Consider the following 27,118-nt stretch of genomic DNA (forward strand, 5'->3'; position numbering starts at 1 on the left):
GAACATTGGTGATATTACAGTAAAGCCCCAGCAGGTGAGAGGCACCTGGACAGGAGCTTTGCTCCATTCGCTCTCACCATGTCTCAGGTGGTCTCGGGCCTGGTGGAGTCTCGGCTCTTGGTTTATCTCAGCTCTCCTCCTGCGCCGTCACTCCCCTTTCCAAATGGAGCGGACACCAAGTTATAAGCTCAGCCACTATGTGGTACGATCTGCACTCATTACAGGGGGGGATGAAAAACAGGACGGTCTGTGCATTCTGACCAGCTGATATGATGGGAAATACCAGCACAGCTAGTGCTCCGAGTGCAGAAGACAGAGAGAGAGATGGAGAGATAGAAGAAGTGTTGTGCACCCAAAATGTGCTTCAGCAGGAACAGCTCTTGAGATGTATCTGATATGAACTCCCATGCCTAAGAACATAGATTTCTGAGGGAAACTGCTTATCTGAAACTCTGAGACTGTGGTCTGACGGGCTCTAAGCTGCTGAATTAAGGCCAAAAGCACATGTTCAACGTTTGTCGTTAAATAATTTCATATTTTGGCTATTCATATTTCATACTTCTTGTTTTTGTCATACTTTTTGGTCATCTTGTTTCAGGATTTCGAAGAACATCCCCACCACTAAAGATGTGGAACCTTTACTTGAGATTGATGGTGACATCCGTAGCTTTGAGGTGTTCCTGTCCTCTCGAACACCTGTGCTCACCGCCCAAGACGTGGAGATGTTCCTGCCCTGCACCGTCAACCTGGACCCCAAACTTCGCGAGATCATTGCAGGTAACTACACGCACACCACTAGCTGCCGGACTCACTTTAAATAGTGACCCTTTGATGATCCTCAACTAAAGTCTGAAGAGCTTCATTAAACTGACCAGAACGGAGAGAGATGAAGCGCAGTTAACCTTTTAGTGGGCGTCCATGTTGAGTTTACGGAGCACTGATCTCCACGCCGAGGTGCGCTCACAGCCCACGCCAGCTCTGTAAACGATTCCACCCTTCAGCCCACGGCGAGAAACAAGGCCCTCTATTGTGCTCACCTCAGGATGTGAAGCATCGTTCAGAATTGACTCCTTATTACTCCGCCTGAGCAGAAACGTATGATTACCGCGCACGGAAAAATGAACGGCGTCTGACTTTTCTGGCATGTGGTACGGGTAATCTGCTGAATCTTTTGGGAGACGTCTGTTTGGTCATCAGTGTTTGTTGTTTTGAGAACCAGCCCACAGAGGCTTTTCGTCTTTCTCACATAGGACTTACTAAAAATGCTGTGCTTCATTTGGCTAAAGTTAACACGGAGTGGGTGGATAGGAATGTGTACTAAGTGCAGGGTGAGATTATAATCTTGTATCAGAGATGACGTTCCCTCTCCTCCTCCTCCTCCTCTTCCTCCCTCTCTCTGTTTCTCTCTCTCTCTCGCTCTCTCTCTCTGTCTCAGATGTGCGCAATGCACGTGAGCAGATGCACATTGGAGGAGTGAGCTATCCCACGCTGCCCCTGCAGGAGGCTCCGGTGCGCCCGCCCCCCGTGTTTGGCCACGCCCCCGCCGCCTGCTCGCCTGCTGCTTCCTTCCCCGCGGGGGGCGCGTACCCCCCCCAACCTCCCAGCAGCTACTTCAGCGGCCTAACCGGTCCACAGCACCCCTTCTACAACCGGGTGAGACACACACACACGTGCACATCAACGCAGAACGGTTGCGTGTGGTCAACAACCCGTTCCATCAAGAGTAGACCATGACTGTGTGCTTTTGGAAACTGAAAAACTAAATGTCATTTCTGGCTCCTCTAAAGTTCATCTTCCTTTCTTAAATTGAGCTCCACTGTGGATAACCCAGCTAAGCTGAGCTTTTAAAGCTTATGAATTACCATTAGACATTCTTTCAGTTACTGTAATTGTCTTTTGTTGAACCCATCCTCATCCTCATCTTCATCTTCATTCATTCATGCTCTGAATGTTGTCCTTCTCTCTCCACCTCCATAGCCTTATTTTCCTCATCATGTTTACCACCTACCCCGACATTACCCTGGCCACCCCCTTCATGCCCCTTCCCGCCCACCTTCCAAATTGGCCTTCTCTAAGGACCACAGCTCTGGACTAGTAAGTATATGACTGACCTCAGAACTGTAGGAGTGCTTAGTGATTCTGGAGTCTCTCGGCCTATCTGTATAAATTTGACCCATCCGAGCCATCTAAGCACTTTAGGGCAGATCGAGAGATCTTCATCCCAGTCCTGGAATTGTCATTCACATTTGTGGTTTCCCACCTCTGACACACCACACTCAGCACCGGGTCATCTGCATGTACTGTGTCAGCTGTATTGGATCAGGGAGGACTCATAACACCCGGAGTACTGATACGGAGAGAGCCCGGTGTTCAGCTCTTTCTACACGTGTCCCCTTTCTCTGTTGGTTTGTTTGTAGTTGCTTTAGGATATTTTGTTTTTAGCTTTAGATTCTGAGCACCCCCCCCCCCCCCCCCCCCCCTTCACTCTCTCCCTACGCCATTATGGTGTAAACCTTCTGCTTAAGTTATTTTGTGACAGATTTTGTGGAGGTAGAAAACAGCCTTTTAGAGCTCTTGAAGTTTACAGGCTGCAGAATTGCTGGTGCTTTTCAAGTTCCCTCACAGCCGTGTGTGTGTGTGTGTGTGTGTGTGTGTGTGTGTGTGTGTGTGTGTGTGTGTGTGTATCTGTACGTGCTTCTGTGCTCACATGCTGTCTCTTCTAGTCTGTTCTCTCTCCGTTTCTTCCCTCTGCTGTCTTCACATTTCTGACCCTCATCCTTTCCCTTTGTCAGGGTGTTATCAGAGAAGATGTCTCGGAGGGCCTCCCCTCCCCCACCTCCACCTCCCCGGTACCCTTTAGAGTGTGACTCTCCGTGTGTGTGTGTGTGTGTATGAGCCTCTGTGTGCCTCTCACTACATGCGATAGAGAATGCGGTTCATGTGTTCACACTTTATGACTGCTGCCTGCTCACACTCGCACGCACGTTGCACACACTTCCGAGAGGCTATCCAAATGGCCGTCCTACCCACCCACATGTCACGCGTCCTCTCCCGTGTTGTCCGGCTTGCCTGCCTGTGCGTACGCCTGGTTACTCTGACATTTTACTAACCGTACTCTGCTGGAATACAGTATGACTGCTGCGTGGCATCTTGACTTTGTGAGCATTTGAACCTGATGAGTGATCCGGTCGAGGGAGTGGATGAAATGAACCGCACAATTGTGCAAGTAGCTCTTCACGCCACCCCTTTATTCTGCCTTAGTCTTTCTTTCTTGGTTTTCTCTTTCTTTCTCTCTCTCTCTCTCATTTTTATTTTTTTTTTGGTGGGTGGATTGATCCATTGCGTGGGATTAGCATCAGCGGCCCCGAGTTGCTGTGCACAATGAGAGCTCTCTTATCTCCAGGAAAAAAGGCCCCACTTCCTCAGCCTCAGCCCAGCAGCAATTCCACCCTTTACCCCCCCCCCCCCCCCCCCCCCCCCCCCCTCACACCCTACTCTTGGGGTGGGGCATCTTCTGCTTCTCACTGTGGGGAGGAGGCAACATCTCTCTCTGTGCGTATATATGTGGATTCTTATGAAGAGTCCCTGTTGCAGGTGGAGTGTCGCGGTACATCCGAGGTGGATAATTGGGTTGATGTATGCATACGAGTTCAGGGATGGCACTGCTGTCTAATGTGCAGCTACTACCCTGATATTTCTTCTAGAAGAGCTTAGTCATTGTAAGGCGAGTCTGTTGTAGAGGGTCATGGACTTTAGTTATTAAAACATGTCATTTTCTTTTAAGGTGTATTTCTGTGTAAAGGCGTATTTGAAGATTCTTTGATTTTCATGTTATATGGCATATATAACATGTATAGTATGTTCCAGATGCAGTAAAAAGTGAGAATTCTTATTAATGCCGAGATATGATTGACAAGATATTTTCAAATAGCTTTATCTAATAACTTTTAAAGGCATGTTAATCACTGTAATTTGTACATCTGATCTCCTTTATTCCTCTACAACAAACAACCTCTCCTCCTCACCTCCTCCATTACAGACCAAGGGTCACCCACTGAGAGTGAAGCAGGTACAGCTTTCTAAACCTTTGACTTGTCTCCATGATTCCTCATACTGTCTCCGTCTCTTGCGTGCAGCTTACAGGACCCAGCAGGCTGTTCGCTGCTGAGATTGTGGGTCCATAATGTTTTCTGGTATCGTGGCAGTGGTTGTCGGTCCTGGTCTTTTGGGACGCCGGGCTCTGCGTGTGTTCTTTCTCTGATACAGGCCCGGAAGAGCTGCTCAGTTTCCTGTTGAGGTGAAACAGTTGTGCTATCATCAGAATCACAGAATCACTCGTGTCTGTGCTTCTGTGGCCTTGGACAGAGGATCACAGCCATACACCAGTGTTGAAATTTAGACACGCAATATCGGCCTTGAAAATGTAATCATCATCAGATGAGAAATATCTAATATTGCACAGTTATTAAATACACGAGAATGCATAGTTTCTGGTAGTTCTACTATAGAGCCTTTATGTACTGTCTAGAAATAGGCCACAATTCATAGTGACTGCTGGCTGCTGCTTTCAGTTCTCACACCATTGACCTATAGCATGGATCTTATTCCTCATTCAGCCTTGCCAGCAGGAGTTTTAGTTATTGGAAGGGATTTCCCAGACCACCAGCTTTCGTTATCTGTTCCCAGAACAATGCTAGTGGTTTCGCACTGACACGTTTTCACTGTTTTCAGTGTGCATGGGCAGTTTGGCTTGTTTCTGCTCTGTGACTCAGATTTCCAGCTGCCACAATTTTCAGGACTGAACGAGTTGAAGCTTCTCTGCGCTTTTTCAACAGACAGGCTCGGTGTACACTCGGTTGCTACGGAGATGAGAAATTATGCATTTGATTGGCCATTGTGAACACCGATCCACAACCATGTCAGAGCTCTTTTTACCGAAGTAATGTATAATACAGTAATATTATATATAATATGTAAGAATATCGATAAAATGGTTCAAACGTGTTGTCCAGTGTTCTGAGTTTAAAAAATGCTATGGAAAATGGAAAAATGCCGTCAGGACCAGTTTACCACAAACCTGTGTTTATCTTCCTTTATGCTTGATGTGGATGAAAGAGAGGGAGTCTGCACGGTTCTCCTGGTGAACACGAGTGATGTTTAAAGCAGCTGTTGTGTAAATCACCATGCATCAAATGTCTTGCATATATACCACAATCCATTGAATGCTCTGGGCATCTCTCATCTCTTTGGCTACCCAAGACACCGAGTGCATTTAAGCAGATGTGACCCATCTGATGATTCTGGCACCGCATTCAGTTGTACAAATGGCTTTCTGAAGGATGTAGACATAGTGGACGGAACAGAAACAGAAATCCAACTGCCGTCATATTATCTACAATTCGGTCAGCATTGTATGGATCTGTAATGTGGTTTGGGTCTCGGAAGAGGGCCTTGCAATCATCTTTTAAATGTTCCTCGAGTCTTCAAAGGAAAGACTAAGGTACCATCAGCGCTGGGGATTTACTCTGGCTGCACACTAATTGACTCTATTTTTCATTTACGATGACTCAGATCAGACTCATTACAGGCAGTCATAGTGAAGTCCTCTTGTGGTCAGATACCACACAAATTTGAGATCAAATCAACTAGTCTTACAAAGGTCTTGGACAAGGTGTTCTTTTCTCCTTAAATGTGGCTGCTTACACGGGCTTGTGTATGGAGGCTGAGAGAAAACCAATACAAAACCCAGTGGGCCTCTCACCACTATCAGCTAGTCAGCTAGTAGTGCCTAGAGCTGAACAAAACAGAGAGGCAAGTCATTAGTTATTATGGTGGCAAAATCTGGAATAGACTGGACTTTTCAGCAGTAATTCTCAAGGTTTTAGATCTTTCTCTAACTGTAAACTTCCATCTTTTTTCCATTTAAACCTGTTCTATTTCAGCATATTGGCTTTAATTGTATTATTCTTTCTATTTAAATCAAGTTTTATTTAACTACGTAATTTTTGCCAGTACCTTCCTGAATTGATCTGTGGATATATTCAGCTTGTTATTTATTGTTCCACATGAAACACTTGCCTCTGGGTGTGAGAATTACTTTAGTAATGGACTTGCCTTACCTAGAGCCATGGTTCTGAGCCCAATTCAGAGGTTAAGATCAGACACATAGCAGAGGCCTGGTGTTGAGCTACTGGTGCATGGGCTCTACCTCACAACTCTGGTTTTGTACATCAGCTGGCTTCAATAGTCAGATTCATAGCTTTCAATCTAATTAAAAGCGATGGCGTCCTTTTAAAAACAATCAGTTAACAGGATGAATGTTGACCATGTCCACCATGAGTTTGCTTTCTCCCTTTTGTTCAGGTAGATTTGCTTTACAAATAAACAGCAGAAGTGAAGCATCACACAACCATGAAAACCGGAAATCTGGACTGGGAACTGCTTTTATAATAGAAAAGCAAACTAATTTTATTGTTGAAAGGTTGTAGGGAATTCAGCTAATGTTTTGAAGCAACATGCCATTACCAGTATGCAGTAGTCATTTTTGCCTTCTGTGTCCAGTAAAGGAGCATTTGGCTAAGGTAGTTGTGCCTTAAGAAATGTGATTAATTATTATGTGATTAATGGGAGTGTTTGGTTGTTACAGGAACTATAATACTAAATGAAGCCTGTCTCATGTGCAAAAGGTTTTGATCCTTTTTCACCCATTGTACATGACATAGGTCTGTTCAGTGAATTGCTACATTTAGAGTATTCATGGATTAATGATAATCTCTGCAGATAAATGTAGCCACTGTGACCTTTTGGAAAGACTTGCCGCTCCCCAGCGACGAGGGGCATGTTTGAAGAGATGATGGCCTTATGATTGCACATTTGTTCACGGGGAGGGTTTTCCATGCAGCATGTTATCTCATGCATGTGCTCAAATCTGGGCTACTAAATTGATTTATGATGACTTCGATCCACGCCATAAACCCCTGGCGCTCCTCGGGGGCCTCCATATCTGCTGGCATTAGTTCCTACACTGCACCCCGCCACCTGATTCCACTAATGAGCACTCAAAGAAGGGAACTTAATTAGCGAGATCAGGTGGAGTGGTGCATAGTTGGAACGAATACCTGTAGTCACTGTGCCTCTTGATGGAGCCAGTTGAGTGCCATAAATAGCCAAGAATACGTGTTCTTCGCTGAAGACCACTGTGTGTGCACATTCAGCTAGCTTTGCTTGCCGCACTGGCCTGCTGATTGGACGTGGCATTATCACGGTCCACCAAAGGAAGGCGGACCCGACACCGGCGCACACCTGCTTTAGCATTCCAGACTTCCATGTTGTTTTTGCGATGCTAGTGTATGGAGGCATGGATGGATGTGGACAGTAGGAATTGGTAACTGTCTCTTTCTGTGTGTGCGTCTTGTTTGTTCACACGTGCGTGCAGGGTTCCAGTCCTACATTGCCTTCTGGGAACCTGAGCTCTCTCAGTACGGACGGTGTGTGTGAGAGACTCAAACAGATCGAGGGCTTGGATGTCAGCATGGTGGAGAAGTACACCACCACCATCAAGAAGGTACTCGCATCTTTTCCAAAACGATTAGTGTGTAGACAATAGACAGACCCCTGTGAGACACCTTGAACCACACCACATGTGCACTGATATCTGTGACACGTGAGCCAATGGGTGGAAATGGCATCAGGAAGTGTGACGTCGCACGTTCTCCCGCTCTTGTAATACCATCTGTTTATTTAGTAAAGACCGGCCTTATCATCTCCATGTGGGGAACGCCGCTTTGACCTTAAGAGCTTGTTTTCCACTGAACGCCACCCGAGGGGTGGTGGTGCCATGACTAAACGCCTAGAGACCTCCGTCTTCCAACCTAGCGGCAACACAGCCATGACCTCCACACTCAAAGATCTCCATTGTAGTGGAGGAGGGAGCTCTCCATCACCCACACCGCGCCAGCGTACACCAAGCACAAGCACGCCGTTTGTTTTCACAAAGGCCTCGTAGGCCCTAAGAAATAAAACCACAGGGGCTTCAGGGCTGCCGGCGAACCGCACAAGAGCCGGTAGCTCCCGCCGTCAGACCGAGGTCATCTTGTGACTGTCTGCAAACTGCAGGCGAACGTCAACGGCCGGGTCCTGTGTCAGTGCAATCTGGAGGAGCTCAGGACGGAGATGGGCATGAACTTCGGAGACTGGCACCTCTTCAAAGCGATGGTAAGAGCACGCCGCCTTTTGTTAACGTGCCTCTTCTAAACGCACTTCTCCCTCAACCAATTTTCAGTACAGCTCCTTATATATCTTTCTTCAATTTGTAAAGTTGAGGGGGTTTTATGCATCACAGCATCACTGCCCCGCCCCCCGATGGGAGGCTATTTGCACAATCCCTCTTTGGAGAAGGCGGCCGGCGCGGAGCTGAAATCAGGAACACATGTAGCTTGTGTTGATCAGATTTCCATTTGTGCTTCCACAAACGAATGTTGTGTTGCCAGCAAGCACGCAGCCATCTGGTCCAAGATGGCGGCTCTCCCGATGAAGGAAGGTTATTGTCAGTGGGAGCTCAGTATCCACTCAAAGATCTGAATAGCTTGACTTTTACGAGAAAGTAGCATTCTTTAAGCACAAAACATGCTCATGAGCAATAAGAAGGCCACACAGGCTGTGAGGCCCTTACATTTTCGTGCAGTCCAGCATTTTCCTCCAAACTATACTATTCACTGCTTAGTCAATTAAATACATTACATACATTTATTTCAGCATGGATGCTAACCATAAGTGTTTTAATAAAAGGTGCAGCGTTCCTAAACTGTATAATGTGCTTTTCATCCTGGTGTTAGTGTCTTGTACAAGCTACAAGTACAGGGGCTTTTTGCAACCTCCCAGTGCAGCTAACCCAAGAACACTAGTAGTGAATAGTCAGGTTCCCTCCCTCTGTGCCGGGGCTCGGTGACTGGGCGTCGTGTGCTCTGTGCCGCTCTATCCCAGGTGCAGGAGCAGAGGCAGGCGGAGAGCCAGGCCCTGCAGGAGGAGTACAGACGAGGGGAGGAGCAGGGTGACCCCCGGCCCGCCTCCCGACCCGCCTCTCGCCCCGCCTCCCGGCTGGCCGCACCCCCCTCCGACAGCACCCTGCACTACAGCCTGAACCTCAGCTTCGAGGAGCTCAGCGCAGCCACTCTGGAGGAGCCCAGCAAGCAGCACAGCAACCACTGGCAGGTGGGTGGAGCCTTCATGCTCTAACCCATCATGTAAATGGTCCTGGTCTCCTCTGGCCCACTGGTATGGTACACGGCCCTCAAGCACAGCCTGCACACTTAGAAAACAGTAGCGGGGTTGTCGTTGACTAAACAAGCCAAAGGGGGTTTGGCCTAACGAAGTACCTGCTATATTTGTGAATGTTTGCATAAAGTGTGTTTATAAATAGGATTTAAGTGTGGGTAAAAAACATTCAGCACCTGGTCCATCATGAACTGGTTAGTCCAGTAAAGAGGCCAGTATAGGCTGAATTACACAAAATACAAATTTTCTGTACAGTTTGTCCCATGACTTTTGAGCAGTTGGGTTAGGGCTGGATAGTAAGCAAAAACTCCCATTTGTTAGACATTGGAATCTAGCTAGATCTACCTATCAAACGAGTATACCTACAAAAAAAACACAGTATAAACACAGCATCATTTTCATAAGTATGGATAGGCATTTAGTAGCTGAGCAAAAACATGTCTGGTTATAATAAACACACACAGTCAGAAGTAATTTATAGATCAGGTGTTCACTACACATGCTGTCCTATAATTGTAAGGACACAATCTGCCACCGTTTTTGTTCCACATCAGCTTGTTGAACACAGAAACGGAGCTTAGCTTCCGCATTTCAGCAGTGCGTTATCAGAGGTAAAATAGCCTGTGGTTTACTGGGTGTCAAACTGAGAATTCTTTGACCTGGACGAACAGAGGAAGTCGAGATCTGCGCTCTCTCTGTCTGTCTCTCTCTGTCTGTCTCTCTCTGTATGTCTCTCTCTCTCTCTCTCTCTCTCTCTCTCTGTATGTGTTGCACTTTGTCACATAGTGATGGCTATTTCTGGACTTGCTCTGCTCACAGTCAAAAAACGATCATTCGTTTACCACATTCATCAAGCACACGTGTTGCGAAGAATATAAAGTACTTTGGGTTAACGCCATGGGTGATGGGACGTGTCTGTTTTTGTGTTTGTGTGTACACACATTTGTGTTCACACTTGACCTTGTGCCTCCAGGCCGCGAGCCACAGGACTTCCAGCATGTCCAGTCTGAACTCTCAGGAGTCCTCCAACGACATCAGCAAACTGACAGACAGGCAGCAAGCAGAGTACCGCAGCGCCTACCAGGACTACATCTCCCACGTGGCCCAGCTGGAGGTGCCGGGCCCCAGAGCCGAGAGACCGGCCCAGCCCCTGCCAGGCTACCCCATTCCGGCCCGCTCTGACGACCGGGCCAAGGAGGGTGAACAGGAAGGTCGCAAGACCAAGAGAAGCTCCAAACCCAGCGACGGCATGGCGGAGCACGGGACCGGCCTGGACGCCAGCATGCTCCATCCCATCACCGAGGAGGACGAGAAGTCCGACCGGGCCTCTCCCAGCCAGGGCAGGAGAGCAGCGTCGCAGTACCACGGCGTGCTCAGCGAGGAGGACGATTCCGGGCCCGAGGACACGGACGCCACCCCCGCTCCTGTGGGGGGAGGAGCAGCGTAAGGAAGCGCGGGCAGCGGCCGGGCAGCGGTTCATCCCCACGGCGGCAACGGTGAAGAGCGTCGCTCTGGCCATGGAGCTGGACAAGAAGGAGTCGTCGGACTCGGGCATGCGGTCCAGCGGCAGCTCATCCGACCCCTCCCTGCAGGACGAGGAGAGCGAGTGGGCCCAGGAGGAGGCGGAGGAGGCGCACCTCATCGAGCTGGTCCCGGAGAGCCCGACGCGAAAGCGCCCGCAGCCACTGGGCCTGATCGAAGGCCTGCAGGACGACGCGACCGCCGCCCGCATGTCCATCTGCTCGGATGCTCCGTCCGAAGGGAGCAGCCCTGAGGAGAACTGGCCCACCTCGGCCGTCACCAACCTGAACCGCGCGGCCGGCAACGCGGCCCTCGCCGCCGACAACAACAACGGCGACGAGGTCGTCCCGCCCGACAGCACGCCGCTCATTATCGGCCCGGGCTCCGGCACCGACGTGGCCAACCACAACCTTCCCGCGCTCCACGAGAAGACGCGCACGTCAGCTAGGGGTGAGGGCGACCGGGACGAGGAGAGGGAGAGTGTGCTGTGAATAGCTGCTTCTCTCCACACAACATGCTCTTCAGGGGGGTGAGAATCGGTACACACTGGCTTCAGGATACGTCATGCTCAGAGTCAAGTGTATAAAAAGCAATGGTTCGTGGTAGAAGTGTTAAAATACTTAAATTTAGCTATTGAGTTTAGTTTCGTTTAAAGCTAAAACCACTATCTGGTACTAACAGGAGGGGAAAGATGGCTGTGGATTTTAATGTTACGTAGCGGCAGGTGAATCTTAGACTGGGGCTAGCCATTATGGAGTGTGGCTGTGAGATCTGTAGACAAAAACATGGCTAAGGAGAGAACTGCGTCATGTGGTCGGTGGGCTCGCTGAGAATGGGTCACAATAATGAATTGCTCTGTCATAACTCATATTAACCATTTTAATTAGACAATCTCATAGACATTACCGAAAAGCAAAAGAATAATAGGTAGGTGATTGAAAGAATTTAGGGATAGGCTATGTCGTTCATCTGAAGTCGTGGTAGGTTGTGTTGTGGAATTATTGTGGTTATTTACGACGGGCTAGCAACACTAAATCTGTAGTGGTGGATAATTAGTAGGCTATTATCACGTAGAATAAATACATTTGTTTGGTGTTGTGTTGCTCTGTGTATGGTGACCTCCCCGCTGTGACTTACTCTTCTGTGCACTGAACGTGAGGTCTTTGCAGTTTACTATTTATTAATGGATTGTGAAACTATTTGTAGAGATCAGTGTTCGGTTCGTTTAAGAAAAAGGCGTTTCTGTAAGAGTCTTGTATATGCTGTGTGAAGAGCAAATGACATTTCCTCAAAATGCATGACCATGTTTAAGGAAGTAATAAACATTCTACATTTCGAACAGTTCTCTCCTCCTCTGTCGTGCTATTCAAATGAAGTGGTACTGCCTATAAGCACAGGTGATGTTGCAGAATACCAACATGCAGACGATCATACATTCCATAAATGCATGCGACTCAAAGTAACGCTGTAGTGGTTTCTGTGCGACTTGGGAAGTCGTATGTAATATAGAAAAGGTTACCATTAAAAATTGGTGAACTATTAAAAGCTGTATATTGTAGATCTGCCGGTAGGTGGCACACTCTTCATACTTTGGTCTACTTTAGATCAAAGGTGCAGGGGTCGCGGTCAGCTGTACGTTTGACTGAGAAATGACGCTTAAAAGAGGGAGAACGAGTGAGATGGTTGAATGATGGCCTACAGTTTCAGGGATTGGCAACTGGGAATTCAGTTATGAGTTAATATTTTCAATTGTGCCCAAATGATCGAGTCGATTATATGGTTGAATTACTTAGGATTACTACTTCGACTCATTTGCCTCCTGTTCGATGAGCATAGGTCTGCTGAACTATATCCCATAACATTTCAATATTGATAACATTGGTCATTCGAGGTCTTGAAACATTACGGTGGTCCATCAAACCCAGTATACATTAACCAGTTTACAGTCCTAGCCAATCACTGCTGATCAAAGTACTAGCTCTCTGAACATGTCTTTGGGTTAGGCCAAAACGGGTTATCTCTGAACCCAAAGACGTCCTAGTCTACGCCCCAAATGCATTTACCAAACATACGACAACACACGAGTCAACAGGAGATCATTAGCAGAAGGTAAGTATAAAGTTCAGTCTCCCCTTCACTCGAGATTTTGCTATTACACTGCCCGCGTTTACAGCCTGGTTTTACCACCGTGACATGGATACACGTTTAAGAAGATAGTGGCCTGCTGACATGACAGACAATTGTTTCCATCTGATCTTATCCCATCCAGAAGTCAGACCGGTAGCCTACACCAGGCCCCGGGGCATCTGTACAGTATGGGTAGCTTAAATGTACAGTAAGGACAGATTGGCCCCCGTTAATACAGCGCAACTATGATGTAGGCCTACAACTATAGATAACAAATAGACAGATCTGTTCAAATAAAGCATTTGATTTATTTTTTATATAAAAAGGTACGATTTACAATTACTTTTATAAAAAGTTTCAGCATAATTAAGTACAGCATAACACTTTGCAGCATGGTAGTCCCAATTTCTGCAACTATACAAGATACAACTCTGGAAGAGTTCACAAGGTTTCACGCGCTTATGTCATATTCAACGTCCAGTCCTTCATGTGCCAAAAGAGTGACGCGTCTTGACAAAAACACTAAACTTTACAGTAACTAACCACGTCGTCTCCTATTCACACTGCATCTTCACGAAAAAGCCAAGACTTCTCCCTGAAGAGAAGGGTCTCTCGTGACGCTTTCGTCTTTCATTCGTTTTTCCTCCCATTTTCGGGAATATAGTGCTTCTTCCTCTTGAAGAAAAGACTAAAGTCTTTAGATAAATAATCAATGTCCGAACTGATAACACATCACATAGATTGTCCTTTAGAAGCAACGTCTCGATTTAGTTGAAGGGGAAAAAAATCCAGACCGAGAACAGAATTTGAGGAGAAAGTCAGTTTCCAGGTCCTGTGTGTTCGTGTCTTAACCAAACACCTGCAAAAGATTGAGAAAGAGGCGCATTTAGAAAATGCAAACAGGGCAGAGATCCGGACAGCCTGGCGCCGGAGGGGGAAGCCGCACATCTAACATTTAACCAAACACTCAAAGACTGAGCCAACACTGGGCTCCAGATGTAGGAGCGCAGGAGAAGTTGAGCGCCTCCAGGAACGAGAAGACGCACATTACGGTCTCGCTTTTAACGGACATCTTCGAGAGCCTAACGTACATTTAAATTATTTCCTTATTTTTAAAGTCACTGCATCGCCCTGTCCGAGCGCAATGCGCGCCGATAATCACATCTATTTGCAATAGTAGCGTTTGATCAAGTCCCATTTTGGTACTACCATCAACATGCAGAATTTAGGATAAAGGATGATTTTACCTGATTAACGGTAAAGTGTCCTGTTGTCCTCCGTGATCAAGTCTGACTGAAACTCCGGTGTCTACAGATAAATACGACAGACGGTCATTTTTTAGGTTCGGACGTAAGTGGGTAAAGCCACAGAATTATCCCAAGTACACCAACATAAACAGACCATTTTTATTAAAGCCATTTCTTACATTTATATAGAACTACATCAAACCAGTTAGGCGTATAAAGTGAAAAACGGCATTTAGGTTTTTCCTCTCATGCGGTCATTTATGGAGCGCAGCCTACGGTTGTGCCTACAAATAGACGTGTCCAGTAGTGGGGCTCCTTTACCTGTAGGGACAGGACACTGATGTCCGTGTTCAGCGTGGTCAGGGGGGTTCTGGACGAGCCCTGGCCCGGCCGCGGGTGATGGAGACCGCTCATCGCCGAATTGGAGTCAAGTGCGATCTGCAGGTCCAGAATGTAGTCGATGACATGTTGCAAGATCTCCATTTTGCTCACGTTTTTGTTCTGCGGAATGCTCGGCACCAGCTCCTTCAGTTTGGAGTAGCAGTCGTTCATGTTGTACAGCAGGCTGAGCGGGTCGTCCACGGGGGTCTTGCTCCGAGAGATCCCGAGACCGTGCTCCGTCATGCTCGCGCTGTTTTTCCGGAAAGACCTGACGGGACTTATTGCTTTCATACTGACACTTCGCCCCAAAAAAAAACACTCGACGTTTTCGAAAAGACGATTTGGGTTTTTTTGTTGTTGTTTGTTTGTTCTGCCTCTACTCGCGGCGGTGTTGAAGCAAACGCACTGGATTAACAAGCTGTCATCGCCGAATATATACCCAGCTGGGTGGGTTTGTACGCAGCGGTTTAGGTCGCGCTGATTGGTGTGATGGGCTGCGTCAATCACTCCTTTCGCGCCGCGGCATAGGCCGATGAGCTGAGCGCGCAAGTCCCGCCCAGCTCTTCCGCATTTTTAACCAGTGAACGCGCACGAGTAAGGTGGCGCTGACTACTTTCAGCTTTCATGGATTGTTCCACAATTCAGTATACCTGTTTCTGATCAAGAGAATTGGTCTTTTGCAAGAAAATACTTGTTTTATTCCAATGTCTCACTTTATTTAATAACAACTGGCAAAATATGCGCAGACTGAAATTGGTCATCACTCACTTAAACGTTTTGTTCAGTTTAATCAAATCAGTGATTGTAGATTATAAACCATAAAATTTATTCTTAAGCATATCAGTTGACATATCGGTAGTTTCACACTCATGCCACGGTTGGAGTTATATACTAATTTAAGGTTGGAGGTACCTTAATGTTTGTAGCTTATAGGTTATGCGTTTAAAAACTGGCAAAATTATAAAAATGAATTTATACTCATCTTCGTTTACGTGAATTGTGCTACTTTACACGTTATTTTTTTGTTTATATAATTAGGCGAGTGAAATTGTCAAAAAGGGCAACGTTAATAAGGTCAATCTAGACGTGAGTGTTGACAGCCGGACTGTTAACGGGACTAGTCTACATATTCCGGAGGGACTGGTTAACAGAATTTAAGGAATGCGACTTGCACTGGAATTTTAGTGAACGTTGATTGTAAATGAAGAAATTAAATGTATTCCTGGGAAAACGCATCAACATATTTTTCAATAATCTGTGACACTAGACTAATTATCGACTATGATGCAGGGATGTGCTTCAGAGACCTCGTTTATTTATCAGAATATAAAGATATTTGTGTAAGTAAAACATTTTATTTCCCTAAAGGTTTCGAGTGTATATCGCATTTTATACTGGCCTGTGCGAAAATAAGTCGACAATAATAACACAGAACTCAAATACAACCTGTGACGATAGTAATTAGGGAGTTAAGTGGGAGACAAATAAGCTTTCCGGCCAACGTCTGAGCTACATCTGACCATGGAGATGCTTGCTGAAATGTGTTGGAATGCTGTGTAGTGTTGGAACGCCATTGTTTCGCTGCAAACTCATTAGCAGGTCCTCAGCACATTACGAGCTAACCCATCGCTACAGTTGTTATCATCTGTGACTACACTTTAATTGCGCACTCGCCTTTTTCTAAAATAAGTTCTTTAAAATCTCAGCTTTCACTAATGTGTGAATATATGCATTTGCTATCTAATCTACTATAAAGCCCGCTTCAAGATGGAAAATAGCACTCCGAAGGGGGCGATACACTCCCAGACGACCCTTGTGCATGTCTAATATGATCTGGGATTCCTTAAATCTTGTCCACATCTGGCGCAATTGGCTTTTTTCGATTTTCTCTCCCTTTCTTTTTGTTCTCACAGCTGTGTACATTTCGCATAACGTCCTGACTGATCCCTGACAGGTGATGAATTGGCACCGAGCAGGCAGCAGCGCCGCGAGCCCGCGCTCTCGCAGACTCTCTGGCGCCAGGCTCGTGACGTCACCCATTGACAGCAGCCCTCGAGCCGGTCCTCGCGGCGCCGCTCAGGCGGCTGCTATGGCGACGGGGGCCGTCAGTTAGCGCTGGTTCTCAGCTGATCAATGGGCCTAAGTGGTGAGAGGGATCGGAGTTCAGTTCGTCACCTCAGCCCTCCTGTGCCCCGGGGCCCGCACACCTGCATCGATTTGCATTTCTTAGGTTACATTTAACTTAGAAAACTTGTCATCCTTTCAGAGTTGTGCAAGAAGAGACAACAATGGCCACATTTAGAAGAAGCCAGGTGATATAACACGGTTAGCCTTAAGTTACCTTATGTCACACTATCCTACATATGGCCAGCCTACATGGCAACGACACTTTCAGACAGTGCTGGTTTGCGTAATTACGCATGAAAAAAAAACATTGTAGTGAAGTGGATCACGACAACTTAAACCCAAGATGCGCTTCATAGATGTTGTTCTTTGACCATATGTTGCTACCACGGTGCCACAGATTCCAGTGGTCCCAACTTGAAATAATTAAAGATATCTGTATTGGAAATTACATTTTCCCTGTCGTACACGCTTCTTTTGCGTAGGAAAAAGCAAAAAAAAAAACAGTATGAAGTTGCCAGGAGGCTGAAGAGTTCTCCAGGGGCCGGCGTCAGGATGTCTGTACCGCCCACCACGCTGTTGTTCCAGCTCGCTGCAGCTGCACACAACTCCTTCACTTTCCCACTTCAGCAAAACCGACGAGAATGGGAAATCCCTGAAAACTAGCTACACTTAGTTTTCCCAAGGAGACGCTCATTTTGAATGTTACCATTTGCATGCCCTCTAATCATATAAACCCCATAGATTTTATTGTTTTGTCTATAGCGACAAAAAAAAAACTAGTGCTATGTTTATTCAATACGCGTTTAAATTTTAGTCCTGTTTTGTGATTTGGGATTTCCTTGTACAAATTAAACGAATCGTCCTGTAACATTTTTTCCAAGTCTGACGGGGCTCATTACGTACAACAGTCTAAATCGCACAAAACTTCGTCGATTTGTTTACGCAATCCCACCTAGTCCGAATCGCCACAACACGCTCGTCTATAATTAAAAGGCAACATCGGAACATTAAATTTGAACAGATTTTCTCTCCTCGTTGGCATCCAATCCACAATTCATCAGTTTGTGGCAAAGAGCTGGCTTCTGTGCTCCCGACTTCTGCGTCTCCGTATGAAGCGCTCCGCTGCAGCCGTAGAACGTTCCCACGCGCTCGTCGCGTGCAGCAGTACACAAGTAAAAACGTGGCGCGCGACTCTTGTAGCAGCGGACCCCATGGGCGTGGCGACGCTGCTCGTGGCTATTGTTTGAGACCCAAAAATGGGGTTGCCAAGTGTTATCGTTTAGAGACGAAACGGCTGGTCGGTGAGACATCGTTAGACGTTTGAAACAGCTTGCCATTCATCAGGCTGTCGATAGGTTGTGGTATGTTTTATATGGACAACATAAATCAAATTACTAAAATGTAGGGTACTTATTGGACGGCACCTTGTCTCAAAGATCCACGTGCTTTCAGCGCTTCCATGTTTCATTGTTTAATCGCTGGTAGTGTTAAATATTAAACGTTGCATCAAGAGGTCTATATCACCGCCCTGTTTAACCTTTTGAATTTGTGTTAATACTTAACATCTGTTTGTTGAAAGCAAAGACGTTATCCATATAGGGTAAGTCAGAGATACACAGTGTCATGTTCCTTTATGAAACTTGGATAAGTTCAGAAACATCATGAGGTATTATTTATGTGACTTTAGGTAATAAAAATAAATAACACTATGATAAACAAAGATGCAAAAAAAAAAAAAAATAGGTGGCTTCAAGGCAACCTTTGGTGTGGGAAATTAGAAATTTATGTTATATTACATTTGGAGCAATGTGAGTAAATTTACAGCAGTTATTTACAGTAAATTATACACATCTATTTTAAATGTGAAAAAAACTCGAGTTTTCACAGACAGGATGCTAAAAGCACTTTTTTATTACTTGATATAATTTACCTGGTGTATGATCAGCACAGTGCCTGCAGTTAAAGAAACGCGTGACTGCTTTCTGAAGGCCTCGAAGGCTGCAGAGCAAGCACAGAAGAGACACACTCATTAGGGAAGTTGAATCCTGAAAGGCTCCTTTCATGGCCTGAGCACCACAGTCTTAAGTGTGACACAGGAATCGAGAGTTTTGTAGGAGATCTGAAACCTCCTGACACTATCTGATCCGCTATAGGCCTGCAACTGGTTGGTTTTTGTGGTAGCTTTTGCCACTCTGACTTCCCTGGCTTTGTTCTCGAGGTCCGCCGGCTAGTGCAGCCTGGCCCGGCTCTGTCTGTGGGAAACAGCAGGTTTCTCGGGCGCCACTTCCTCACTGGGTTTAGTTCTCCCCGAGCTCTTACTCAATCCCCGTCTCTTTATATAGCGCAGTGGGAAGAGTGGGCCGGCGTGGGTCACTCTGTTTGAGTCGAAACAGAACTGGAAACTGCAAGTTAAGTGAGAAGTCAAAACTCACCCTACCTGACCCACCGACATGCATGTGCCCAAGATTTTTCATTGTTTGAAATTTTTTGTTGTCACCAAATTTAGTAAAACACGTTTACTAGTGTGTATATATATATATATATATATATATATATATATATATATCGAGCATGCAACCTCCAGATCATCTGATAAACACAACTGAATTGTCCTAATGTGCCACTCACACTGTAACACTGTAGGCCTAATCACAGGCAGGTATAGCTTGCATATACTGATTTGTCCTTCTTGCCAAGACTGCTTAACTAGATCTAGATCTTTGTCATCACCTGAACAAAACTGACTCCTGAATGTGATGGCTTTATCAGAACATATAGCTAGCACACATCCTGTTATACACACTGGACGCATGTTGTCAAGAATGAAATGGCTTACACAGATACGAAAAACGACTCACTTTAAAGATCTGGTTTTATTCGGAAGGCATAATTTGAGGAATATGCTTTGTTGATATCCATCAAACAAGGTTCAGTAGCAACTCTTTTAGAAATCTCCCCACACGTAATTCCCCACCTGACAGCTAATATTGAAAGTAACCTGCAGTACACCAGTGGCTAAGAACCGTGTGTGTGTGGATCGACAGTATATTAGACCTGTAGATCATTGTGACTGATAGGAGTAACAAGCTAATGGAGTTAAAGTACTGGGTTTCATGTCCCTATGCCAAGGCTGGAATTAAAGAGACGCACTCTGAATAAATTATGCTTTAACCGAATGAGATTCTGATAGAATGTTACAATATATTGCATTATCGTGACAGAGTTGTCAGGTCTTTAAGGTAGATTATTGATCTTAAAGATATCACGGTCTCTTCTGGGTGTTTTTGGGTTGCTATAATATGGATTACTGAACATGCACTGTGAAAGAAATGATCACGCCCCTTTAAAACAGCCAACCGTGTTACCTGTTTGCTGTGCCTGTCTAACCAATACTATCAAATGGGGGTGCCGCTATAAACCCTGTTAGACTCATTTGCTGTGGTTGTGAATTCTAGGGAGGTTGTCGAGGTGATGACGTGCAGCTGAACACTCATCTGGGTTTTCATGTATCATTTAGTTGAGCAGGGGAAGGATCGGCTGGCACAGTGCCAGCGTTTCACAAGAGCTGGGGGATCACATTCAGCAGGTAATCTATTTATCCAAGTGTTCCAGCCCTGCAAATGCAATTAAAGCAACGTCCCCCCCCCCTTGCTAGAGTCAACAGTTTGTTCGTTTTAATCAGGGTGCGTTCGTGGCAGCGTTAAGAAATGAAGCTAAATGTCATTGCCTGCGTGGACTGCATTTTGGCGTTGGGCAGAGCATGTTACACTATGACTGTGGAACTACAGCAATTCGGCTTGGTTATCAGACTGAGAACGTGGTGGTCTGAAGTGGTCTTCCCCCTAATGACATGCACCCTAATTTGGGTATGCCTAATTAGGGGAGGGCTTTTATTTACATATCGCTGGATTCACCTTAACTCCTGAGTGTCTCTAGAGAGGGCATCTGAAATTGTTCTGCCCTGCGACAGCGCTGTCCCTAACAGCATGTGGAATCCGGAGCGTATCGTAAAAGCTAATGTCATGCTGTATTGATTCCTGCATGGTGTTCCTCGCTGAGGTGCGCACCCTTGGGAACAGGGAATGCACATACTGATGGAAGTTGTGTTTCTCATTATTTGTTCAAAGCTGCCCACACACACCCCACCCCCCAGCTCAATGCCACATGAATTATTCAAACTATGGTAATGAGGCTCTGTGGAATTTCGAGGGCCTCTTTGATAGTGGTTCAATGCAGCATCATGTACGGTTGGGGGGCTGCGGTTTCAGAGACAAAGGTTGACTGACATAGGGGATCTGGGTGGGGTCCCTACACATGTGTTAGCCCCCCCCCCCCCCCGGAGTGCTTCCTTCCCAGAAGGCCTAGTACCTAAGCAAGGTGCCTCGCCTATCAGTGCCTGCCTTCACCAGGGTTAGTGTGGGATGGGGAAAGGGGATGTGAGAAAGGGAGTGGAATACAGACCCACACTGTGCCCCCCCTCTCAGTATTATGCTCCTAATGACAGAATTAGAAAACATTTGGGCTTATATTTTATAAATGGGCCACAACTGACATTTTGTGAAATTAGACAAATTATTTTTGGTCGCTGAAAATGATTGTGCTACAAATAGCTACAAATATACTTTCACAGCATAGTACTGATACTTCGTATGTTTCAGAGCTGATAAGCCTGACGAATGTCTCCATAAACCCTTCCCAGAACCTCGCCCTTTCAGGCCCGGCACTGATGTCAGCGTATCTGAGGGACACCTGAACTGAGCGCAGCACCTTATTCTCAGCACTTATGTGCAATGGCAAGAAAAGGTTTAAGCAGATTTTTAACCCAAATATAAAATGAAATATTATGGGAATAGTATGTATGATTTGTCCTGTAGTGCAGCATATCACCATGTTTTCCACACCTGTATTTAAGGGATAGTGATGGATGCCTGTAACTGCTCCCTGGGTGCAGGACAGAGACTCGCTGGCCAGGGGGCCATCAGAGGAGGACAGGGCTTACGCTGGAGTGCACCAAGCCCGACGGCCCCTCATTAGCTTCACACGGACACCCATGCCACTCGTTGTCATTCCGGGCCTGGCCAGGATCATTGTGACACCTGACCCGGGAGCTGACGAGCTGGGTCCTGGGCAGTGAGAGAAAGACCCCACACACATGCACACACTCCAAACAGCTCCTGTCCTCATCCACATCATTACCATGTCAATCCCGGCAATGCATGGGCGGGAGGGGAGGGGGGGGGTATAATAGGAAGGAGAAAATAGGCTGGGCCCAGCAGTGGGTCTGGGTCCATATGGAGCCGCCGAGTGCTGGAATGAATAGTGAATGGGCTGCGGCTCCTGGAATCTGCCTCACGCCGCTGCTTCCCCAACAGGGTGACCAAACACACAGAGGAAGGTTTCCCAGGTGGCCCTGACTCTAGCCAGGTAGCTGGTCCATCTTCAGTGGGTCCGATCCATCCGATGAGATCCGCCCTGGCCGAAGCTCTGGAGGCCTGATGCAGCCTGTGGTCAGATGGTCCATGCGGCAGGCTAACGCACGGTCAGAGGTGCCCGGCTGAAGAGGACGGGGCGTCAGGGCCGACAGCCTCAGCTGTCTCGTTTTAAAGGAAAGAAGGTGGTGGTGGTGGTGCGGAATCTCAGCAGCCTGCAGATGGTTTTTAACACGAAAGAGAAATCTGTCCAGATTGAAGGTTCTTTATCATCAGATGAAACCTTAGCATGGAAGCCCATCTGGCTCCATGCGTGTGTTCGTGTGTGTATTTATGAGTATGTGTGTGTGTGTCTGTGTGTGTGTGTGCAGGTACATGCACACATGTGAGTGCTTGTGTGTTTGTAAATAAAGGAGACTCAAGACACACTCTGTTGGTAGCTGAGCACAGATGTGTCTTTTTAAAGTTATGTGGGCTAAAACGGTTTCTCTTTCCCCATTGGCTGACACGGAGATCCCTGGCTCTGCTCCTTTAAACACAGATATAGCAATCTGTCTTCTCACAAAGACACACACACACACACACACACACACACACACACACACACACACACACACACACAGGAAGAAGTGCTCTGTCTGCACAATAGCACCTAAGATAATCATTAGGGCTGCCGCGTGTCTTTGGAAAGGCAGATGCGAGCGGGCCCTGTCGGGGAACTGGAAGGCGGGCGCCTGCACCACGCAGAGATACACAATCAGCAGGACTTGCAGGCGTGTGCCGCACCCGCCCCAGAACGGGGCACCTGGCCTGGCACGCGGCCGTCACTCGCCCATCACGCAGACACGTGCGCTCCTGCGGGCACAAAAAGACGGAAAATGGTCGATCAGAGTCTTTGGTGGATAGAAAAAGGAAAGAGCAAAGTACGTGTGCTGCTGACAACAATAGTGGAGTCCCTTAACAATGAAACCAGGTGGTCACTGCAGGCGCTCCACACTCATCAATAGACTCAGTGTGATGACATCACAGCATGAAACTTGTTCGCTCATTTTAGTCTAAACTGTGGGGGGCAAATATATATATATATATATATATATATATATATATATATATATATATATATATATATATATATATATATATATATATCTCAAGAACTTTATATTTAAAGTTATTGCTTACTGTATGGATTATGTCCACCAATTAATACTTTATCAGTGTTGGTGATCTTAAATCTCAACGAGACATTGAGAAGTAAAAAGTCTCAGTCCAGTTGAACACCAGTTCATAAGATAATAAGTGCCAATTAATAAGATAATTACTGCCAAGTGCACCAAATAATAATAAAAAATCATCTTGGAAAATCTGCATGAGGCGAGTAAGTAACAAAATCTGCAATTAACCGTAATAAGGATTGAATTGCATTAAAGTCCTCAAATGAAGAGCGTTGGCTCCTCTGGCATGGACCCTCAATGATTCCTTCAAAATAACATTTGAAATAAAGGTTTTCTGTAGCTGGTTTTGGTTGTGTGTCTGAGAATCACACGTCACCTCTTTCTGGGTCTGTCACACTGAGCCAGTGCTGAGTCAATCCCCAGCTTTTCACTACATGCCTATTTAGATCCATGAGAATGCCATCTGCCCCCAGGGCCTTGGCATGAGAGTTGGACACAGTGGACTAAGAGCTCCACGTCTTTGCACCCCATCCATCATGTTTGTGCGGGTGCTGAAGTGAGCAGGATGGGGCTGTGATTGGCTGGGCTGTGAGCGGCTGGGCTGTGATTGGCTGGGCTGTGAGCGGCTGGGCTGTGAATGGCTGGGCTGTGAGCGGCTGGGCTGTGATTGGCTGGGCTGTGAGTGGCTGGGCTGTGTGTGTCTGGGCTGTGAGCGGCTGGGTTGTGAACGGCTGGGCTGTGAGTGTCTGGGCTGTGAGTGTCTGGGCTGTGTGTGTCTGGGCTGTGAGCGTCTGGGCTGTGAGTGTCTGGCTTGATGGTGGGCAGCATAGCTGGAGTTGGGACTCGCCTCCTGAGTCGTTGAGGTTTTACTGGCTATGTGGTTGCCCATGCATGTGTATGTATATATGTGTGCATGTGCGTGTGCGTGTGTGTGCGTGTGCGCGTGTGTGTATGTGTATGTGTGCGTGTGTGTGTATGTGCGCGTGTGTGATTGTGCATGTGAGTGTGTGTTAAGCAGACAACAAGTCCTGTTCAGCCTTAGCAGCAGACTTCAGGGAGAGGGCAGATGGGCATCAAACCCCATTCTCTTTCTCTCTCTCTCTCTCTCTCTCTCTCTCTCTCTCTCTCTCTCTCTCTCTCTCTTTCTCTTTCAACTGTAACACTCCATTCTAAACATGGCCAATATTTTCTGCACAACTAAAGAGTTTCATCCATTTACACTTGAGCAAAAGTGAATCATTAAGGTATGATACAGGACACACGATACAGTCGTTCTCTCTGTGAGCACAGAACTGTCCGGTTGTATCTCCTGAAACAGCTTTTGCGTCTGCCTGTTTCCCCTCCTTGTCCCTCTCTCAGCAGAGAGCTGGTCAGACGTGTCATTACTGTAAATCAAAACCCTCTCTGCTGTTGCCTCCTTCCCCTTCTGGCTCCAAAGGCGGGAACAGATGTTGCGAGAGTGGACAAAATGGCCCTCACCCTGGTGAGAGGAGCGTTCCTGCCTGCCGCTAATGGACGCTCCCTCACCGAAGCGCTAACGGTCCCAGAGAGTGCGGCCTCACCGAGACGGACCGGTGGACCGGCTCGTCCCAACCTCATGGGCGGAGTCCACCCGTTCCTCAGATGGAGATGCGGCTCTGTGTGTGTCTAGCCTAGCTGTGAGCTACCTGCCGTTCTCGGGGGCGATGATAACCGCGGTGAAAACACCTGTGATATATGAAGATCAGCAGATACATTATCATTTACATTCATTACACTCCCTGTGAGTTAAATCAGTACTCGTGATGACCGTATGCAGTAAATACTTATCTCAGTTCATTTTCCTTCTTTCCACTTCCTTCTTGTACAATGCTTGCTCTCTCTAGGACTTCTACGTGGAGAAGATAAATATGTCATACTAATAATATCATGGTGAAAGACGAATTCATCCAGTCTGCTAATCAGAAAGTTCATAATCCTCGAAAATTCAAATTCTGCTCCAAATTCTGTTGCAGTTTCTGCTCTCATCTTTGCTTCTGTCACTGTTTCTTCTTCTCTCGCTTGCACAGATTTATCTCGCACGCTTGTGTGCGTGCACGCACACGCACACGCGCGCACACACGTGCCCGCACCCACGGCCCCAGCAGCAGCTGGCTGGCAGCTCGGAGTGGCGCGGCTCTAACGCTGCGTTGCAGAGGCCACGCGGACGCTTTAAAGCTCCTCTCTGCAGCCTGTGAAGTTGTTAAGGAGCTCTGCACGTTGGCGCCCGCCTCGGCGAATTCCACACCAGCTGTAGCCGCCGCCTCCTCCTCCCCTTCTCTCCCTCTCTCGCTCCCTCTCTCTTTCTCTCTCAACCCCCTCCCCCCCCGGCGTCGCACCTTGGCAGTCGATGTTCTCTCGTTCTGTCTGTGATGCGGTGACCAGGCCTGCTGTTTCGTGCATTGCTCCTGTGTTCTGTGTGCCATCTGCACAGAGCGAGGTGACACTCCCCACCCGGGCTGCTTCGAGGAGGAGCGCTTTCGGAGTGCTTTTGGAGTGATTTCAGAGTGCTTTTGGAGTGTTTTCGGAGTGATTTCAGCATGCTTTCAGAGCAGTCACACTCTTCTGACTGACTGCAGTGGCTGGTCTGCTACTCTTACTAATATATAAACAACGGCGCTAAGGCCAATATGGACGCCTTGAAGCATCATATACTAAACCATGTGATCGTAGAAACAAGGTGAAGGTTCCCCGTGTGTGTGAGAAGTCTTAGGCCTGTTGTGAGGCTCCGCCCTGACCTCTCAGGCTGGTCTGGAGTTGAGGTTGGGAGGAGTGAGGAGCGCCTCTTCTGTTGCGTTCTCGCTCAGGTAACCTCGCGCCTCGTTCGCGGCCGTGTCTCCACGCAGCTGTTGTCACCTCGCTCCGCTCCAGCTGTGCCGCCAACCTCACCTGAGGTGCTAAGCCCCTCCCCCCACCCCCCCTCCACCTCTCCACCTCTCCTCCACGAGCTGTGCGTGACACGTGCGCTCGCCACGATCTGGCTGCGAGGACGGACCTGGCAGACCTCCGCAGAACGGGGAGCTCGTGGCGTTCTCGCGCCCCGGCTGACGAAAAACGGCGTGCTCGTCTCACCTCGCCCCTCCCCTTTCCGCCTCCCCCCGCCTCCCTCAGGAGGAGAAGTTACGGCTCGGAGCGCTGTAAAGACGGGCGCGTCTCCTCAGGATGGGCGTCCATCTGTCTCCGCGAGCGCCTGCTTCCTGTCTCCCTCGCCAGGCTGCTGCCGGCTGCCTGCTGCACAGCCTGTTCCTGCCTCCACGACTGCCAGAAGGCGGCCGCCGCGCCAGCCCCCCGCCCACCGCTCTCCCCCCGCCCACCGCATCCCGCCCACCCACCCCGCCGACGACCCCGCGCCCCCCCAACGCCCCCCCAATGCCCCAACACACACCCCAGCCCGTCAGCACCGCTCTCAGGCCACCACGAGGATCGCATGCTCCCAGATACCTTCCTCTCACCTCTCACCTGTTCCTACGCTTTCTAAAGCCGGCTCCCACGACACTGGGTTTTGGCGTGGAGCGTGGCTGTTAAGATTGTACTGTTCATTTACTCTGAACCGTGCTGAACTGACGGGTCACCTGTATGTCGAAACGTACACGCTGAGTTTTCTCACCTAGCGATTTTGAGTGGATCAAATGTATTCGACCACAAACCAGAATGGCGGTCTGTGCTGTAGGCGGAGGTGCTGTCTGGCTGCTGGGTGGACCTCCAACCTCCTGTCTGAAGATGTTCCGTCCTGAGCTGCGTCCGCTGCGAGGACGGAGACGTCTCTCCCGTCCGACATACACACCAACAGTTCCAGTACGGAGTCGGCGTTAAGACACCG

General features: G+C 47.6%; 2 protein-coding genes and 1 long non-coding RNA gene across 3 annotated transcripts; 2 read left to right on the forward strand and 1 right to left on the reverse strand.

Annotated features, from left to right (window-relative positions):
- The first annotated feature begins 577 nt into the window (after positions 1-577).
- LOC143480756 (kinase D-interacting substrate of 220 kDa-like) lies at positions 578-10,862 on the forward strand. The gene is made up of 8 exons (XM_076978585.1): positions 578-777; positions 1,436-1,653; positions 1,978-2,094; positions 2,793-2,849; positions 7,436-7,564; positions 8,116-8,214; positions 8,983-9,210; positions 10,247-10,862. Exons 1-8 carry the CDS (start codon positions 723-725, stop codon positions 10,718-10,720), a joined length of 1,377 nt encoding a protein of 458 aa, XP_076834700.1. The 5' UTR covers positions 578-722; the 3' UTR covers positions 10,721-10,862.
- A 2,347-nt stretch (positions 10,863-13,209) lies between these two features.
- Positions 13,210-14,969, reverse strand: id2a (inhibitor of DNA binding 2a). The gene is made up of 3 exons (XM_076978567.1): positions 14,490-14,969; positions 14,169-14,229; positions 13,210-13,780 (listed from the first exon to the last, which is right to left on the reverse strand). Exons 1-2 carry the CDS (start codon positions 14,838-14,840, stop codon positions 14,173-14,175), a joined length of 408 nt encoding a protein of 135 aa, XP_076834682.1. The 5' UTR covers positions 14,841-14,969; the 3' UTR covers positions 13,210-13,780; positions 14,169-14,172.
- Positions 14,970-20,187: 5,218 nt separating this feature from the next.
- LOC143480741 (uncharacterized) lies at positions 20,188-21,930 on the forward strand. Its single transcript, XR_013121871.1, has 3 exons — positions 20,188-20,262; positions 21,376-21,479; positions 21,628-21,930. It is a non-coding gene; the product is annotated as an uncharacterized LOC143480741 (long non-coding RNA).
- Positions 21,931-27,118: the final 5,188 nt, after the last annotated feature.

This window comes from Brachyhypopomus gauderio, chromosome 17 (genome assembly GCF_052324685.1).
Source record: "Brachyhypopomus gauderio isolate BG-103 chromosome 17, BGAUD_0.2, whole genome shotgun sequence".
Taxonomy (NCBI): domain Eukaryota; kingdom Metazoa; phylum Chordata; class Actinopteri; order Gymnotiformes; family Hypopomidae; genus Brachyhypopomus; species Brachyhypopomus gauderio.

Coding starts and splice junctions, on each gene's coding strand:
- id2a (XM_076978567.1), bottom strand. CDS start 14,840: ATGAAAGCAATAAGTCCCGTCAGGTCTTTCCGGAAAAACAGCGCGAGC. Junction 14,230..14,489: donor TCAGTGTCCTGTCCCTACAG/GTAAAGGAGCCC, acceptor ATTTATCTGTAG/ACACCGGAGTTTCAGTCAGA.
- LOC143480756 (XM_076978585.1), top strand. CDS start 723: ATGTTCCTGCCCTGCACCGTCAACCTGGACCCCAAACTTCGCGAGATC. Junction 778..1,435: donor ACTTCGCGAGATCATTGCAG/GTAACTACACGC, acceptor TCTCTGTCTCAG/ATGTGCGCAATGCACGTGAG. Junction 8,215..8,982: donor GGCACCTCTTCAAAGCGATG/GTAAGAGCACGC, acceptor GCTCTATCCCAG/GTGCAGGAGCAGAGGCAGGC.